Source organism: Oryctolagus cuniculus, chromosome 15 (assembly GCF_964237555.1).
Source record: "Oryctolagus cuniculus chromosome 15, mOryCun1.1, whole genome shotgun sequence".
NCBI lineage: Eukaryota > Metazoa > Chordata > Mammalia > Lagomorpha > Leporidae > Oryctolagus > Oryctolagus cuniculus.
Genome location: NC_091446.1, coordinates 54,673,527 through 54,691,419, shown reverse-complemented (window position 1 = coordinate 54,691,419; position 17,893 = coordinate 54,673,527). Strand labels below are relative to the sequence as shown.

Genomic DNA, 17,893 nt, shown 5'->3' with positions numbered 1-17,893 from the left:
CTTGGATTCTAGCTTAAATTAATAGATTTATGTACTAAATATTGGGTCACAAAAATCCAAATTAGGGAACAAAATAACAAGAAATATAATTGACCTTTTCTTAAACTTTTATATAAACATTTTGAAAATGAGTTTCCTCTAGCCAACAGTGTAATGAGAGGGATTTAGTACAAGAAAGTCAAATATGATTAATTTTAGAATAAATCAATTTTTTGCAAAATGTATTAGAAGTAGAACTAATAAAATTACAGTAGTACTATCATATTAGTATACAATGATTAAAGAGAAAGTGAGCACATCAAATTTGATACAGAAATATTATTGATAACATCCACAGGATTAATAACTTACAAGAGAACTAATTTCTTTAAACTGCTTTAGTTTGTTAAAATATAGGAGTGTGAAATGATTAGGACTCATTTCATATTGAGACATTTTAGAAAAAAAAGCAAGTTGATTATTTTGAAAACAAATGAGAACCAAGAGGAATATAATCTATCCTAATTGATCATTAATTAATTTTGACTGGTTATTCTTGCTAGATATTTGTATGAGATTATTAATACTGAAAGTAGTTCAATAATTTAGCCAAGTATTTGACATAAGTTATTTTAATGATACATGAAAGACATCTCGTTAGCATTCTAGAATGAATGACTTTATTCATACAGGCATAAATATGTTCATAATAACAGATTCATATTTGTACTCTCATTTTTTAAATTGATTACAATGGCATCAGACATTTTCTTTGATGTTGTTTAACCTTTCCACATTAATCTTGTTAATAGGAATGCTTGCAAAGCAATCATAGACATAAATAATTATGATGCTGAAAATCATTTAATTCAACATATACATTTAGATGTCACACATTGAATATATCTGTTATCACACACTCCCCCATTGTTATGTACAATTAAAGTACAAAAATAAAATTTAGGGACTAGAGTTGTGGTACAGCTTAAGCTGTCTCCTGTGAAGTCAGCATCCTATATGGGTGCCGGTTCGTGTCCCAGATGCTTCACTTCTGATTCAGCTCCCTGCCAATGTGCTTGGAAAAGCAGCGGAGGATGGCCCAAGTACTTGTGCTTCTGTATTCATGTGGGAGACCTGGATGAAGTTCCTGGCTCCTGGCCTCGGCCTGGCCCAGCCATGGCCATTGCGGTCATTTGGGGAGTGAACCAATGGATGGAATATCTCTCTTTCTCTCCCTCTCTCTGTAACTCTGCCTTTTAAATAAATAAATCTTTAAAAAATACAAAAATAAAAGTTAAAAACAAATGAAAATATGTAATTTTACAAAAGGTGTGGGAGTATTGAGATAGAGACTGGGGATGGCAAGGTTTTCACTGTACTTTTCACCTGAAAAATTAGAGACTCAAAATTCAGCAGATAAAATCCTATGTGTGGTTATACTTTCAACAGTAACCTTTCTCCAGTCAAAGCCGAAAATGGATTCAGCAATATTGAGGCTGATTCTTGGCTTTTGAAAAATAGATGTGACTGCTGTTCAACAACTCTATCTTAATGGCAACATTTTTGCTTTATTTTTGAAGAGAAAAATTGCTGCTGCTTTGAGGAAGAAAAAAAGTAGCTTTCTGTGTGAATCTATCTGTTCTGTGGCAGGTGCAACAGTACCATATTGCAGTCATGGTATCACTAAGAAAGCATTTCATTTAAAAGACACTGCAGCTGTAACCACTAAACCACCGGGTTATTAATGAAGCTCATGTGAACTATGAAACTGGGGATGGGTGGCAGGAAAACAAGTGGCACAGCAGGATCTTCAGCACTGGGCATCTTTTCTTGGTCACTGTTTCTTCCCACAACTGTCCACACTTCCAACAGCATTTACAATATTTAGGGAGCTGGGAAGGCAAGTTGCAGCAAGAGCCTTCCATACATTGTCACTGTAGCTGAGAGATGAACATACCAAGATGGCCCTTGGGGAAATAATGTACTTGGGTGAAGCCTCTGCCAGTACTATAAGTAGTCATCTTCAAGTGATGGAAAAATATTATGATAGCCACTATTAACAACCACTTAATGTCTTTTAGGAAGTGTTGTCATTGAAAAGGCCACATCAGAACACATTTTTGGGAGATACTATCTTACCAGATACAAGGGTTGTACCTCAAGATGTCATATATACAAATGTTTACTTGAATACAAAAAAAATGAAAGCTACTGATTTATCATGTTACTAAAGTTCATGAAGAGACTGCCAATATGCCCCAGTAGCACATTGAAAGTACTCAAGAAGTGGTAAATTCTTTTATTATTTCTATAACATTTTTAGAATGATTATACTGTATCTGCCCTGTTCCAGAAAACTGTGGATGAGAACTAGATAAATAACTCTCTAAGGTTCATTTTGATTTCTAAAATTCTATGCTTGAATTCACTTGGCTTTGAAAGTCCTATGATACACTGTACCCAAGTTCTAAAAATTCTAACCCAATTAAGCCATAAAGAAATGGCATCAATCTATATCTTTTTGGCTAAAACAGTTACATAGGAGATTTTATTTGTATCTCAGGAAAGCATGGCATAACATCATCTTGGCATACTTAGTGATAATTACTAAGCCATGTTTATATGCACAATGGAAAAATCTTGTATTTGTTTAACAGATCTAAACAGGCATTATATTAAAATTAATTTACTAGGACAACCCAAATTTCTAATTTTTTCTAATAATTGTTAAGGGAAATATTCTTGAATAATAAAATGTGAAAAGCAAGTTTAGTTTCTGCTTGTGTTTCCCCTAGAGATGAATTATGAAATAGGGAAAAAGTCAGTGAGATACACTAAGTGCTCTTAAGAATTTTTTATTCTTTTCTACAGACATTTTCAACTTATAAACTTAATTTTTGTTAAAACTGCATTATGTTAAAAGCAATTTATGGTAATCCTGATATCCTTAACCATTTTGTCATTATTTTATGAATTTGAAACATCAGTAATGGAAGCAAATTTAATTTTAGTAAATAATATCCAAAAAGGGGAAACTAATTTCACCTTATATAATAAAATACACATCATTTTCATAGTTTCTATAGTTAGCTTAAACACAAGAAATTATTAAGCAAAGAAGTGCCAAGTAGAATTCAGTTAAATAAAAACCATACAGAGGGCCAGCATTGTGGTATAGCACGTGAAGCTGCTGCCTGTGATGTTGGCATCCTATACAGGTGCAGGTTTGAGCCCTGGCTGCTCCGCTTCTGATCCAGTTATCTGCTAATGGGCTTGGGAAAGCAGTAGCGTACAGCCTGAGTATCTGGGCCCCTGCACCCACATGGTTATCCTGGATGAAGTTCCTGGCTCCCGGCTTTTACCTGGCCCAGTCCTGGGCATTGTGGCCATTTGGGTAGTAATTCAGCAGATGGAAGATGGATCTCTCTCTCTATCTCTCCCTTTCTCTCTGTAACTTTGCCTTATAAATAAATAAATAAATCTTTAAAACAACTATATAGAAAAACAAAATACTGAACATTGGGAAGAGAAATTCTTTTAGCAGAGTTATTACCTGGTCTTCCTGTTTAATATTTACACAGTATTGTTTCGAGGCCCAGCAACAATTTAAAAGCATGTTTTGGTTCAACACTCTTCTACCATGAATCAAGTGTATTATTAGTATACAGAATTCTTCCAACCATTTAGAGTTATACATTAAGAAACATACATTAAACCTGCAGGTAAAATCTGACCTTTTATTAAAACTACACTAAGGGAGAAAAAGAATTATATTGTGATACCAATTTCCACAAAAAAATGAAATGCCAAAAACCGAAGATATTGTTAGAACACAAAAAATAAAATTGTATTTCAGATGATTACATTCTTTAAAATGAATTAATGTCCTTTCAAAAAGTCAGAGCTCCATTACTTGAGTTAGAAGTGACAAAAAGTTCTCTATTGACATTATATGCTATTTTCACTTATTTCATCTAAAGAATTTGGCACTTGTTTTAGAAATGAATGATTACTTTTCTGTAGCAGAGAAATGATTTGGAGAAATGAAATTGTAGTCAAGGCAAAGATAAGAGAAAAAATCAGGTAAAAGTAGTTTTCAGTTAGTATTAAAAACTACTTAGTGGCTGGCGCCGCGGCTCACTAGGCTAATCCTCCGCCTTGCGGCGCCAGCACACAGGATTCTAGTCCCGGTTGGGGCGCCGGATTCTGTCCCTCTTCCAGGCCAGCTCTCTGCTGTGGCCCAGAGTGCAGTGGAGGATGGCCCAAGTACTTGGGCCCTGCACCCCATGGGAGACCAGGAGAAGGACCTGGCTCCAGCCATCAGATCAGCGCAGCGTGCCGACCGCGGTGGCCATTGGAGGGTGAACCAACTGAACCTACGGCAAAGGAAGACCTTTCTCTCTGTCTCTCTCTCTCTCACTGTCCACTCTACCTGTCAAAAAAAAAAAAAAAAAACAAAAAACAAAAAACAAAAAACAAAAAACTACTTAGCACCTACTGATTTGCGCATCACCAACCAGCAAAGCTTACAGAGCTCAACATGAAACTTGAATCTTTTAGACTTCCCAATGCAAAGTCAGGAAGGACAGAGAAGACAAGTGATCCATTCCAGGTGTCTAACAAGAGCAGGAACTCGGAGTTTCATGTATAATTACTCATTACACATCATCATCATTACTGTGATAGCACAAGTCAACATAGCACTTTATAGAATTACCACAGGCTCTGTCCGTACCTGCCTGGACATTCATAACACAGCAAATGACCAGCCAAAAGCAACAATCCTGTAAGGTCCAGAGTTCTTTCTTACTGACAGCTTAAGTGGTCAGTTTATACTCTTCATTAACCAACCAGAAAACTACCAGAAAAGCTCATCCTCTGGCCGGTGGTATAGTATGCTGTCCTACCCTAACAAGGGTAAATTATAAAACTCCTGGATTTGTTAATGATCTAACTGGAAGACAAGAATGAGTCCCAGAGTCTCAGAATTTAGGGGTGAGGGAAAGGCAGATAGAATTTGAAAACAAAGTAGCTTAATAAATTTCACTCTAATTTGGGGTAAGCAAGCCAACTGAATGTTCAATTTGATATCATAAGAAATAAAATATATTATTTTTTTCTTTTTTTTTTTTCTTTTTTGACAGGCAGAGTGGACAGCGAGAGAGAGAGACAGAGAGAAAGGTCTTCCTTTTGCCGTTGGTTCACCCTCCAATGGCCGCCGTGGCCAGCGCGCTGCGGCCGGCGCACCTCGCTGATCCGATGGCAGGAGCCCGGTGCTTCTCCTGGTCTCCCATGGGGTGCAGGGCCCAAGCACTTGGGCCATCCTCCACTGCACTCCCTGGCCACAGCAGAGAGCTGGCCTGGAAGAGGGGCAACCGGGACAGAATCCGGCGCCCCGACCGGGACTAGAACCCAGTGTGCCAGCGCCGCAAGGCGGAGGATTAGCCTAGTGAGCCGCGGTGCCGGCCCATTATTTTCTAACACCAAAATAAAGTTATTTTTTTCTTCCGAAATTACATTGGGTTTTATTTTTGTTGGTAACAGCTCTTAACCTGTGGTGGAATTGCAAAAGCATCAAAGACTCCTTAAAGAAGTTTATGATTATAAAAGAGGGTGTGCGTGGTCATTGAGATGTTTTAGATGGTAGTATCTCTACTTCACACTAAATTATCAAGGCTTTCATTCCATTGTTATGATTTAAATCTTGGTCTCAAGATTGGAATTACTTACATGAGAATAAACCCATTTGATGTTGTGAATGGTACTACTGGTGCATATTTCCACATGTTTTACATTTTTCAAACACTTTCCCTTACCCTGGGTACTCAAAACAAGCCCAAAATAGATGAGGGAAGAATTACTAGTTCTACATTACAGAATAGGAAGCTCAGGTATACAGATATCAAGAGACTGCCTAATGGATATTAGTTGGTGAAACTAAGATTGTTCATTGAAATCTTCTGTGTCCCAGTTTGGTGCTTGCATCAATCAGGAGGGCTAGGTAATACAGTAGCAGCAAACAATCCCAGATGGATAGGCTCAAAATAACAAAGTTGGGTTTCTTTATCAATCACAACATGGCTGGGGCTTTCTTTAGTTCCTTGGCTCTGAAACCCAGGATATGGTACCATGCAAAATCTGGAAAAGTTGCCTGCCACTGGGACAGGGGAAAGAAAATTATAGTAAATCACACACAGCGCTTCAAACTGCTGTACTCTTCTACTGGTGCTTCATCAGCTGAAGCAAGTCTCATAACACAGGCTAACTTCAAATGGGCAAATCAAATTCAAGTGAGGAGGTGAACCAAACTGGAAATATTTCGTAAATGTCATTGATTATGACAGCCTATCTAGGCACAAGATACTCAGTTCATTCCCTTCCTGTAGACCACAGGCACTCAACTTCTCACTGAAAGTAAAAACCGAAAAGTTCCCTGCAGTGGACACACAGAGCTCAAAGCACAGATCTTAGTGAAACATTGTAGTTCTGATATCAAGGAGATATGTGCCTTGTGTCTGGTAGTGGCTCCTCTTGAACCAAAAACCTATGAACTAAAAATGCAAGTCCTATATGCAATATATGCTACCCAAACATGCAATATACACTGGAAATGCATGTTTGGGATAATCTCAAGAACTACTTCCATTTAAGAAAGAATGGTAGATATATAGCAGGCATTGGTATATACTAGCTGCTACATATCAGGGGTCATACAATGATAATGTATTTCTTACATCTTTTGGTTTTAAAATGTCATTTCTTGTAGACATCTATGTTAGCTGTATGGCAGACTTCACAAAAAAAGGATTCTCTTATTAGTAAATAATAAACTGAACAAAAACAATCTGAGTCAAAATTATAGCTAAGATCTACACATGTACACAATGATGTGTACATACATGAATGGCTTTGCTCTGTCAGTGGTGAGGAAAAGATTTGCACCTGGACTTATAACTGGCCTCAGGCACCTAGAGAGCCATAAGGCTCCCAGTAGAAACATGCAAATCCTCTCTGTAAGAAAATGTAGGTTAGCGAAATATGAAGATCCAGGCAATGACCACAAACCACAGGAAACAAATCGCTGTGAGTAAATGTCAAAGGAAGAAACATTCAATTAATATTCTCCAGAACTACACATATTAGATTAGATGCAGAATACAGAATAATTATAAAATAAAAGAGAATCATAGAAGTAAGCTGGCCATAAGAGATTATTCAAAATGACAAGGGAGATTTCATTTTTTTCATTTTAAATATATTTATTTTCATTTTATTTGAAAGACAGAGAGACAAAGAGAGATCATCCATCCCCAAGGTACTGGTCCAGGTAATGGCCAAAAGCCTGGAAGTCCACTGAGTCTCCCATGTGGGGGGCAGGGGCCCAAGCATTTGAGGCTTTATTTGCTGCCTCCCAGGGTGTGCATTAGCAGAAAGCTGGGTCAGAAGCAGCCAGAACATGAAGCCAGGTACTCCAAATCACTGCAATAAATGCTCAGGAGATTCCAAAAATTAAAACAGACCTGATTAACTGAAAAACTTAACTATAGAAATAAAAAAGAATCCGTGGGTAATGTAACTGTGGAAATTAAAAACATTCAGCGGGTAGAACTTAGAGGAAATAAGATACAAATAAAGAAAAGATAAGGAAATGGGAAGATGGAGAAAATATCCAGAATTAAGCACAAAGAGGCTTGAAAGTGAAGAATATAAAGGAGAGGTTAGGAGAAAAAGACAATAGAAGATGTAACCTATGTTTAATTGGAGCCCCACAGTAAGAGAAGAGAGAGAATAGAGGAGGGGCAATGTCCAAGAAGTTAAGAATGAAGGGCACAAATCCAAGCTACAAGATAAGCAATGTGTACTTAATAAGATGAAGAGATGGTTAAATAATTCTATAAAAATCAGGATGAGGGGGCCAGTGTTGTAGTGAAGCAAGTAAAGCCACTGCCTGCATCCCATATGGGTGCTGGCTGCTCCACTTCCTATCTAGCTCTCTGCTAATGTGCATGGGAACGCAGTTTAGGTCTGCCCCAGTGCTTGGGCCCCTGCACCTATGTGGGAAACCCGGATGAAACTCTCGCCTCCTGGCGCTGGCTGGCCTAGCTCAGCTGTTGTGGCTATGTGGAGAGTGAACTAGAAGATGAAAGAAGTCTCTGTCTCTCCCTCTCTCAGACAGTAATTCTGCCTTTCAAATAAATAAAATAAATCTTTAAAAAATAAAATAAAATCAGGAAGAAAACAAGAATTCCACATCCATTTCACATTGTATTCACGGAGCCAATGCAGTAAGTGAAGTAAAAAGAACTATGAGACGGGGCCTGCACTGTGACACAGCAGCGCAGCGGGTTAAAGCCCTGGCCTGCAGCACCAGCATCCCATATGGGCACTGGTTTGAGTCCCGGCTGCTCCACTTCCAATCCAGCTCTCTGCTATGGCCTGGGAAAGCAGCAGAATATGGCCCAAGTCCTTGGGCCCCTGTACCCACGTGGGAGACCCGGAAGAACTCTTGGCTCCTGGCTTCAGATCAGCTCACCTCTGGCTGTTGGGGATATTTGGGGAGTGAACCAGCGGATGGAAGACCTCTCTCTCTCTCTCTCTCTCTGGCTCTTCCTCTTTCTGTAACTCTGTCTTTCAAATAAATAAAATAAATCTAAAATTTTTTATACCTTTCATATATTTTTTTTTTTTGATAGGCAGAGTGGACAGTGAGAGAGAGAGACAGAGAGAAAGGTCTTCCTTTGCCGTTGGTTCACCCTCCAATGGCCACCATGGCTGGCGTGCTGCGGCTGGCGCACCTCGGTGATCTGAAGGCAGGAGCCAGGTACTTCTCCTGGTCTCCCATGGGGTGCAGGGCCCAAGCACTTGGGCCATCCTCCACTGCACTCCCTGGCCACAGCAGAGAGCTGGCCTGGAAGAGGGGCAACCGGGACAGAATCCTGTGCCCCAAGAGGGACTAGAACCCAGTGTGCTGGCGCCGCAAGGCGGAGGATTAGCCTAGTGAGCCACGGCGCCGGCCTATACCTTTCATATTTTTAAGATGATATCTATCATGTTTTATTATGCATTTAGATGGTTATAAAGGATGTAATTGCTGGTGCACTGAAAGTAATTTCATTTTAAAATACTAGGGCAGGCAATGTTGTTCAGTGGGTTAAGTTCTCTCTTGGGACACTTATATCCCACATTTGAGTGCCAATTCAGGTCCTGGCTACTTCACTTTTGATCCAGCTTCCTGCTGATATGCCTGGAAAGGCAGCAGATGACGGCCCAACTATTTGGGTCTTTGCCACCCACATGGAAGACCCAGATGTCTTTCTTCACTCCTGGCTTTGACCTAGCCCAAGTCTGTCTACTGTGGCCATTTAATCAGCAAAGGGAATACATCTCTTTACCTCTTACCTCTTCTCTCTGTCAAATAAATAACCTTTAAAATTTAAAAAAAATATTTGTTAAGCTAACTCAATGGAATCTAAATTTTAAAGATTTGATACTATCATCCATTGAAAAAATAAGTTATCAAGTTTACTTCTAAGCTAGAAATTTCACACTGTTCTTTTTCCTACATCAATTTGTGTTTTTATTCCACTTCTATCACAGAATTTTATGCTAATATATAATATTTTCATGCACGAGAGGTCTTTATTACTCACCTTATATTTCTCTGCAACAAACATATGCATGTAAATTGAAATTTTATATATTTTCACATTTCATGGGATTGATGAGTGCTTTTTCTTCCAATTACTTCATGTATCCATGAGTGAATATTACTTACGGTTAGAATGAAATCGAGTTTGACATTCATTCCACATCTGGTTTTCATTTTTATAAATATAAGCATTAAGCCTCTGGTTCATTGCTTATAACAACACCAACACAAGTAATTTTAATTGTCCTTTTGGCCTCCAGATGGTTTCTAAACCTAGAGTCATGCAGTAGGGATGAGTGCAAGTGTTGTTTTTCTTTTATCAAAGAGAAGCGGTGACTGTGAAAGTGCAAACCAATGTGAGGCCTAAATAGTGGGCAGGTTGTTAGGCAGATCAATTCCAGGACAGGGAAAACAAGCTGAAATCCTGACAGTAGGTTGCTTAAACCTGTCCAGGTCAAGGGGGCTTCAAAAAGTTGTGGACAGGGAGAGCATTGTGGCATAGAGGGTAAGGCCACCACCTGCGATGCTGTCATCCCTTATGGGCATGGGTTCACGTTCTGGTTGTTTCACTTCTGATCCAGTTCTCTGCTATGATCTGGGAAAGCAGCGGAAGATGGCCCAAGTGCTTGGGCCTCTCTACCCACACGGGAGACCCAAAAGAAGCTCTATGCTCCTAGCTTTGGTCTGGCCCAGCCCTGGCGGCTGCAGCCATATGGGGAGTGAACCAGTAGATGGAAGACCTCTTTGTCTGTCTTTCCCCTCCCTGCCCCCTCTGTAACTCTTTCAAATAAATAATTTTTAAAATATTTTATTTACTTATTTGAGAGGTAGAATTAACAGACAGTGAGAGGGAGAGACACAGAGAAAGGTCTTCTATCTGCTGGTTCATTCCCCAAATGACCACAAAGGTAGGAGCTGGGCCAATCCAAAGCCAGGAGTCTGGAGCTTCTTCTGGGTCTTCCACATGGGTGCAGGGGCCCAAGGACTTAGGCCATCCTCTACTGCCTTCCCAGATCATAGCAGAGAACTGGATCGGAAGAGCAGCCAGGACTAGAACTGATGCCCATATGGGATGCTGGCACTGCAGGCGGAGGATTAACCTAGTGCACCACAGCGCCAGCCCCTAAATAAATATATTTTTTAATAAAGTCTGTAGGGGGCCAGCGCTGTGGCAACGCCCAGCTCCAGCCATTGTGGACATTTGGGGCGTGAACCAAAGGATGGAAGACCCATCTCTCTCTGCCTCTCTGGGACACTGACTTTTAAATAAATAAATAAATCTTTTTTAAAAAAGTTTGTGGGAAACGGAATTTTTAAAAAAGATAAGTTCAGTTTAGTGCAAATAAATTTCAAAATCAACACATGTGAGTATACATTATGTCCATGCCTTGGAAAGTTATATGCCCCAGTTAAAGAAGCACTGCTTCAAGGCATACAAATAATTCTCAAACTGATTTGCTTGGTCAGGAAGGAGCATTCTGATTACAATGTTCCTTGAATCTGCTCAAGCCTGTGTGTAATATGAAGATCACATTAGCAATTATAACTTAAATTGCACCTAATTTTGTCTCCACCTACTAACAAGACTTCTCATCATTTGCAAATGTCCTAGACCCTTGTCCTCCTCTTTCCTAAACAGTGGTTCCTCAGTGTTCATAGATAAACCCACAGAGCCAATTCTTCAGCCCTCTTTCTGAGCCCAGCCCCCACTGCATTGCAGCTGTTTGCTTCCCAGATGTCACATAGTAAAAATGTACTAGGAATAATCAAATGTCAAGTTAAATTTTGTAAGCTGAAGAATGTATTATGATTTTTCCAAGTAAATATTTTTCTAAAAATATCATACATGATCACTTTTAACTTTTAAAAAGATATTTTATATAATTAAAATTATTTATTGTTGTGAAATGTTTGATGAATACAAGATAATACTTGTGATATACATGTAAAGCTATCAGGTAAACATTAAAATGAGTATCTGTGAACTCATCACTCAACAATTAAAATACGACCAGTAACTAGCTTTTTGTCTGCAGGCTCTGTCTCTGTCTCACATTCCTGCCTTCCTCTCATTCTGTTTTTATTAAATATAAAACTTTTATCACCTATCCTTCCCTAAAAAGGTATTGTTTAGATTCCCTTGCTATTAAGATTTTTAGAAATTACATATTGTATTTATACTCTGCAACTAGCTTTCTTCACTCATTTATCTCAAAAGTTTAGCCATATCATTACATATAAATATGATTTATTCATTTTTAAAGATATAGGATCTTCCACTGGGTACGGTGCCACAGTTTATTTTTTCATGCTCCTGAAACGAACATTTAAATATTTTTGCTATTATATGCAACATTGCTGGTACAAATCTGCAGGAATTTCTCAAAGAGTATATATCACAAGTAGAACACTAGGTATACACATATTCACCTTACAAAATATTTCTAAATGTCTTCTCCAGAGTGAATGGACACATTTATATTCCTCTACAAGTATATAATAACCCTTGGACTAATATCCTTACCAATCCTTAGTATTACAAGACTTTTAATATTTATCAATCTGGTGACTATAAAATATTATCTCATTGTGGTTTTAATGTACAACTCACAGAATAATAAGGTTGAGAAATCTTCAATATTTTATTTTTCACTTGAGTTTATTATCCTATAATATGTCTACCATATCTTTTGGATTGGATTTTTATTGACTTGTAGGAGCTCTTTATATATTGTCAAGATATGCTGTTGGTGATACCTATTATGTCTGGTTTGTTATGCTTTTCTGATTCAGTTGAGTTCTATAGCTCTAGCACAGCTGTCTTTTGGTACTAACGTTTTCTTCCCTGGCTCATATTTTGGGGATAACCACTTTACAAAGCACTCTCATAAATCTTATCTCATCTGATTTACCCAATGAATTTTTTAAAACAGAGTGGATATTATTTTGTTTTATAGACAGGAAATTGAATGGCTTGCCCAAGATCATAGGGCTAGTAAGTCCTCGGACTTCTCTTTCCATGTCCTTCTGATTACAGGATGCTTCAGCTCATTGTAACCTGTTCATTTAAGAAAGTACTACACCTCTGCTTAGTACCTTTACCCTTCTCTGTCGTATATAATTTAAAATATAGTTCTAATCTATGAAACTCATTTTAATCCATTATCTACAAGATGAGTAGATTGTAAAAGAGGCACTAGAGAATTTTTATAACTTTTTCTTGAGAGGCTAGGATACTGGAAGTCAGAAGAATTACATATTCTGCAGCAAACCACATTTTAAAAAATAATGAGTATTATATAAGACAGACATGATTTCAAGCTAAGTATTTTCTTTTCCTTTAACCTCTGAGAAGAATTAAGAAGAGTAACACAGAATAAAGAGAAGAAAAATATACTTTACCACTTATTAGTATTGCCTAAATTGGCTGTTCTATGTCAAATACTATTTTATTATTTAATACTATCTGTTATATTAGATACAGCTAATATCTATATAAGTATTATCATTAGCGTTAAATAGTGACTTTATAATGGGAAGGAATATTGGTAGAACAGTAATTCCATCACTCACCTCTAGCTGAAGTTCCTGTACCTTTGGCTGCTGGGTGGATATCTACTTTCTGTGAAAGTCCAAAGATGGTGGATAAAGAGATGCCCAAATGTTCTCCTTCAACTCTCTGGGAGCTGCAAAATAGAGAAGGAGAGGCAGACAGTGAGACAGAGAGGAGACTGAGATTCTCAAGCTAATCAAAGTATTACAAGTGAACTCTTCAACCTTTTGGTTGTTCCCATAGATGATTCTATTTGTGCATACATTACATACACTAGAGAAAATCATGCTTGATGAAATTAGCAGAAAACAAGAAAGGACCTGGGGGTAAATAAGGAAACAGAAGTCCTACTCTGAGTTATTTTAATCCGCAAATAATAGTTAAGCACTTAAGCACTTCCTGGTACACCCTTGATGAACAATAGATAGGGTCACATCATATCTTTTCCAGAGAGAAAGGCCTTTAATCACAACTGTGTGTGTTCTACAGATAATTACTAAATACGGCCTTTCTAGGTTGTATTCTTCAAGTATTATAAATAAATGCACCAGCAATTCTGCACCTAGTATTCACTCAAGTATTCCTTGGGACCCCTTTTCAGATTGGCTTGCTTGTTTTCCTGAATTGCTGCCTTTGACATGTTTTTTGATCTGAGCCTTAGAGCTGTGTTATATGATAAATACCATCTGTCTGATTATGAGGTCTCTGTGTTTCCTTTATGAGTCAGGTACTATACTAGACTCACATTGAGTAGGGGATAATTACCCCCACAAAGTGGGAAGCAAAAGGGGGGTGTGCTGAGTGAAGGGGCACCTAATGACTGTGGAATCCAGATCTGTGTTTGGAGAGAAAGAAGTGAGCTCTCTGTTGGTAAATCTGAATTCCACATATTTCACAGTTGTGTGCAAAGGCATGGGTCTTTAGGAATGACTCCACTTTCCTAATATAAGGGGAGAGCCATTCCTAACTGCTCGGGCTTACAGCATACCTACTTAAAAGGAGCTCAAAGATGTAAATTACCCATTTGAGAGGAAGGGCACCTGTATTAGCTTTTCAACGCTATAACAAAATATCTCAGAGAAGCTACTTAGGAAAGGAGGTTTATTTTGGCTGGTAGCCTTGGAGGTTCACAGTCCAAGACTGGGCAGGCCCCACTGGTTTGGTCCTGTGGCAACAGAGGATAGTGGTGGCAGAGCCCCGCAGAGCAAGGCTAACAGGGCAAGCCAGGAAGCAGAGGGAAGGGCTGAGCCCTCCTGTGAAAGCTGCCTCTGACAGCCCATGGCTAAGGACCTATGGGTCTTCCACTAGGACCTACCTCTAAGCACCACACGTGGATTGTTTCCACCTTCTTACTACCAATAACTTTGAGGTTTAACACCCACGAGTTCATCAGTCACATCTTGTTCAAATCACAGTAGCAGCCATTATAGTTTTAGAATACACATCCTCAACTGCCTAAGAGTGGGCCTTGTGGGCAAGATGACCACATACTGTAAAATACACTTCGGGAAACTGCAAGATGGAATCAGACATCAGGACAACAGATTCCACCCCCCCACCCCCACCCCCAAGAAAAAGGACGGGCTGCAAATAAAACACATGGTTACTCTACGGCCAGAAAAGTGCCCAAGGCCTTCCGATGAAGTGAAGGTAGGTTGGATTGGTAGACTCTTCCCTAGAGAGGAAAAAACGTCCGAAGCCCACACCAGCTTGGTTTTTTAAAGGACAATCAAGATAAGCTAGAGGCAATGAATTTTTAGGACTTCACAAGGGCCGAAAATCTTTGCCATTCCATTTTGACTTTTAAAGTTCTATGCTTCCCCATTATGATACACAACAAAGCCCATTCAAAGGGGGTCTTTGCGCTCATCTTTTGGAGCAGCAATCATGGTGGCCTGGGAACCGCTTCCCCACAACCCTGGATGCTGGCGGGGGAAAGCCAAAGAACAGCGTTCTTGGGCGGGACGAATCTGGGATTATGAAGACATGCAGGAGGCATCAGACAAGCCCTTGGTGAAACGCCCAGCATGGTGTCTCAGGAGCCTGATTAACAAGACCACAATGAGTGCAGGGCCCTGGGTGACAAGGCTTGGGGGTGCGGGAGGTGAGAGGCCTGTGTTTGAGAGGGATGCCACCTAGTTCTCTGGGAGCCAGACTACGAGCTCCGGAGGATACCGTGAGTCCCGGACTTTTCGGCACGGGGGTGGGTCCAAGGACCACAGCCCCAAGTCCATCCGCACCAATCACTTCGGGGGACCTCCGAGGGCTGCGGGTAGAAGGCTCCCAGGGCAAAGCCGTGACACGAAAACCACGCGCCTAACCCGCGCTGCTGGGTCGGCGGCGCTCAATCACCTAAGCTTTCCCCGTGGCCCTGCCCACCCTCGACCCAGGCCCGCCCACCTCCCCACCTGTGCCTTAAGGCCTCCCGCAGCAGCCCGCACTCAGAACTCGGGTCTCCACAAACTTCCGGCGCCTGGCGCCGCGGGCGCGGGGTGCACCCACTGCGCGTGCGCGCGCCCCCTCGGCGTCCCCCGCGCCCCTTCCCCCTGCTGCCCGCACTTGGTACGGCCGGGCGGTTGGCTTACTCGGTGGCTGCAGCCAGGGGCGGGTTTTTCAAATCTCCCGTTTGGAGGAGTGGTGGCGGCCCCGGCTGTTTGCGCCGGAGATGGAGGAGCAGACGCCGAAGGAGCCCGAGCTCGGCCTGACGGGGCTTGGCACCCAGCAGGTGAGTGAGGAGAGGCCCGGCTGCGGGCAGAGCTGGGGCCTGGCAGCAGTTCACGCCGTGGCTTTGTTTCGTCGTCCGGGAGCACGGTACTCCTCGACCCGATTTCAGCCGTGGCCAGGAACAAAGGGAGGGACTAGGAGGCGGCACCCTGAGCCTCCAGAGGGCTTGGGCATCTGAACCCCCAGATTTCTTAGGGAGCAAGCCGAGGCCCAGCACGGGAAAGCGATGCTGAGCGTCTCCCAGCGTTTCCTGGCGCACCTGTGCGCCGCCCTCCTCGGGGTTTGGATGCTCCTGTGTCTGCACACAGGTGATGCAGGGGCGTGGGTGCCCTGGGATTTCCAAGAAAGCCAGGGGGGCCACTGCAGGACACTTGGCTTGTTACGAAATTTAATGGAGAGCGCCAGTTATTGGAGTGATGTCTACACAGAGCAAAAGGGGGTGGGTACTGGGGTGGAGAAGCAAGCTGCAACTGCCGAGCCTTAAAAGAAAGTTGAAGGTTGGAGAATGAATTATCTCACATTGGATAAGGTAGGTGTTTGATGTTTGGCTTGTAAAATTATGTTAGAAACCTTTTTACTTAATATAGACCAACATCATTTCTTAGCAACGTCAGTTATCAAAGTGTTGCATTATACTTCCCATTCTTAACCGTGACTTCAGGGTCCTCAAAGAAAACTGGTATCTTTGAGCTGGATCTTTGCTTCTGTTTCACTCTGCATTTTCTATTGCCTGCTTCTGAATCACCTGTAGTTTTGAAGTTGAAATCACATGTAGCCTGCCAATTTGAGGTGTCAAAATGGGTAGAATATTTGCACTTTCTTTTGGTGCAACCTAATGCTTTTGTTTAGGAGTATGAAATTTCCGCAGCAGATCCAAAATTTTTAGGCAAACCTCAATAATAATGTGAAAAATGAAGCATTAAGAACGATGATGCAAATGAACTCTGCTACCTTTACTTAGGTAATTTATGCCAGCATTTTAAAAAATTTTTTTAAAAATTCAAAGGTTTGGATGTAAAGTAGTTTTCTGTCCTATCTTATCATATGCTGTGGCTGGCTTGATCGTTAACAAAAATCTTGACTTCGAGTAAATTGATAGCCTGTTGGGTTCTTGCATGTGTCATAGGTTTTGGGGTAGCCTTCCAAGTTCATTTACTGAGCTCTGTGCTGTAAGAATGTTCAAGAATGGTAAAGTAAAGAGCATAAAGTTGTGAAAGAAGTTTTAACTGCATGGAATGCAAATAAATGTTTTAAAAAGATTGAATGTGCATAAGGACTGGGTTATTTAGATATGGGAAGGTACATTGCTTACTGATTTCTTAGGAAAGAAAAAAAACAGCTTAAATGTGGAGTTACTGCTTTTGTTTGGATCTTGGAGAAAGTTGCAAAAATAGTAAATGGTTTCAACCTAACAGGAATTGTGAAGGTCAGTAAGAGAATTTGGTAGTTGATTAACACCGAATTTTTTTGTTTTATTTTCTTGGGCATGAATGAAGCTGCTATCTAACAGAGATAAGATCAAAGATTTGGAGGTGGCCATCCATTAGTTAAACATCTCACTGAAACCTTGGGGTCATCTGTGACTCCTCACAGCACGTAATACTGGTTTTGGAGTCAGTGTTGGGTCAGATTCACCTGTGCTTGTTGTGCATTCTTAATAAGCAAATCTCGGTTTTCACAGTTGTGAAACGGACATCGTGTCCAGCCCGGAAAATGTGGGGTTGGAGCGCAGCGTCCAGCACTCAGGACATGCTTGAGAAATGACAAGTTTTCTTGTCATTTACTTGTCTTTACTGTTCTCCTGAGCAGTAGAGGCAGTCACCTGCATTTTCATGTAAATGTTTGGGCTTTTGAAATCTTACTAAAAATTGAGAGCTAGTATTACCTCATTGCCGAAAAATCAATGTATACAGAAATATAAGAATTTAAAAGTTGTTTCTCCAATTCCAATTCCCCAGGATGGCCACTATTACCAATTTCCTGACTTG

General features: G+C 40.5%; 2 protein-coding genes across 15 annotated transcripts in view; one reads left to right on the top strand and one right to left on the bottom strand.

The window, feature by feature from the left end:
- The window catches only part of ZNF365 (zinc finger protein 365), a 157,654-nt gene extending 141,750 nt beyond the window's left edge, over positions 1 to 15,904 (bottom strand). For 2 of the 5 annotated variants that reach the window (XM_051823287.2, XM_070057702.1), the window contains exons 1-2: positions 15,590 to 15,708; positions 13,202 to 13,314 (exon numbers count right to left, since the gene is read on the bottom strand). The gene's annotated coding sequence lies outside the window, so the exon portion shown is untranslated. Of the gene's footprint in view, positions 1 to 13,201; positions 13,315 to 13,743; positions 13,825 to 14,496; positions 14,668 to 15,589; positions 15,709 to 15,766 lie in introns of those variants that run through there. The other 3 variants (XM_051823285.2, XM_051823288.2, XM_051823286.2) reach the window with 3 other exon arrangements.
- Positions 15,083 to 17,893, top strand: part of RTKN2 (rhotekin 2) — a 140,184-nt gene continuing 137,373 nt past the window's right edge. For 7 of the 10 annotated variants that reach the window (XR_011382408.1, XR_011382403.1, XR_011382404.1 and 4 more), the window contains exon 1: positions 15,774 to 15,906. Coding sequence is in view for 4 of the 10 variants with exons in the window: in XM_051823280.2 (XP_051679240.2) it covers positions 15,847 to 15,906 (60 nt within the window). In the remaining 6 variants the exon portion in view is untranslated. Of the gene's footprint in view, positions 15,286 to 15,773; positions 15,907 to 16,183; positions 16,435 to 17,893 lie in introns of those variants that run through there. The other 3 variants (XR_011382407.1, XR_011382406.1, XR_011382405.1) reach the window with 3 other exon arrangements.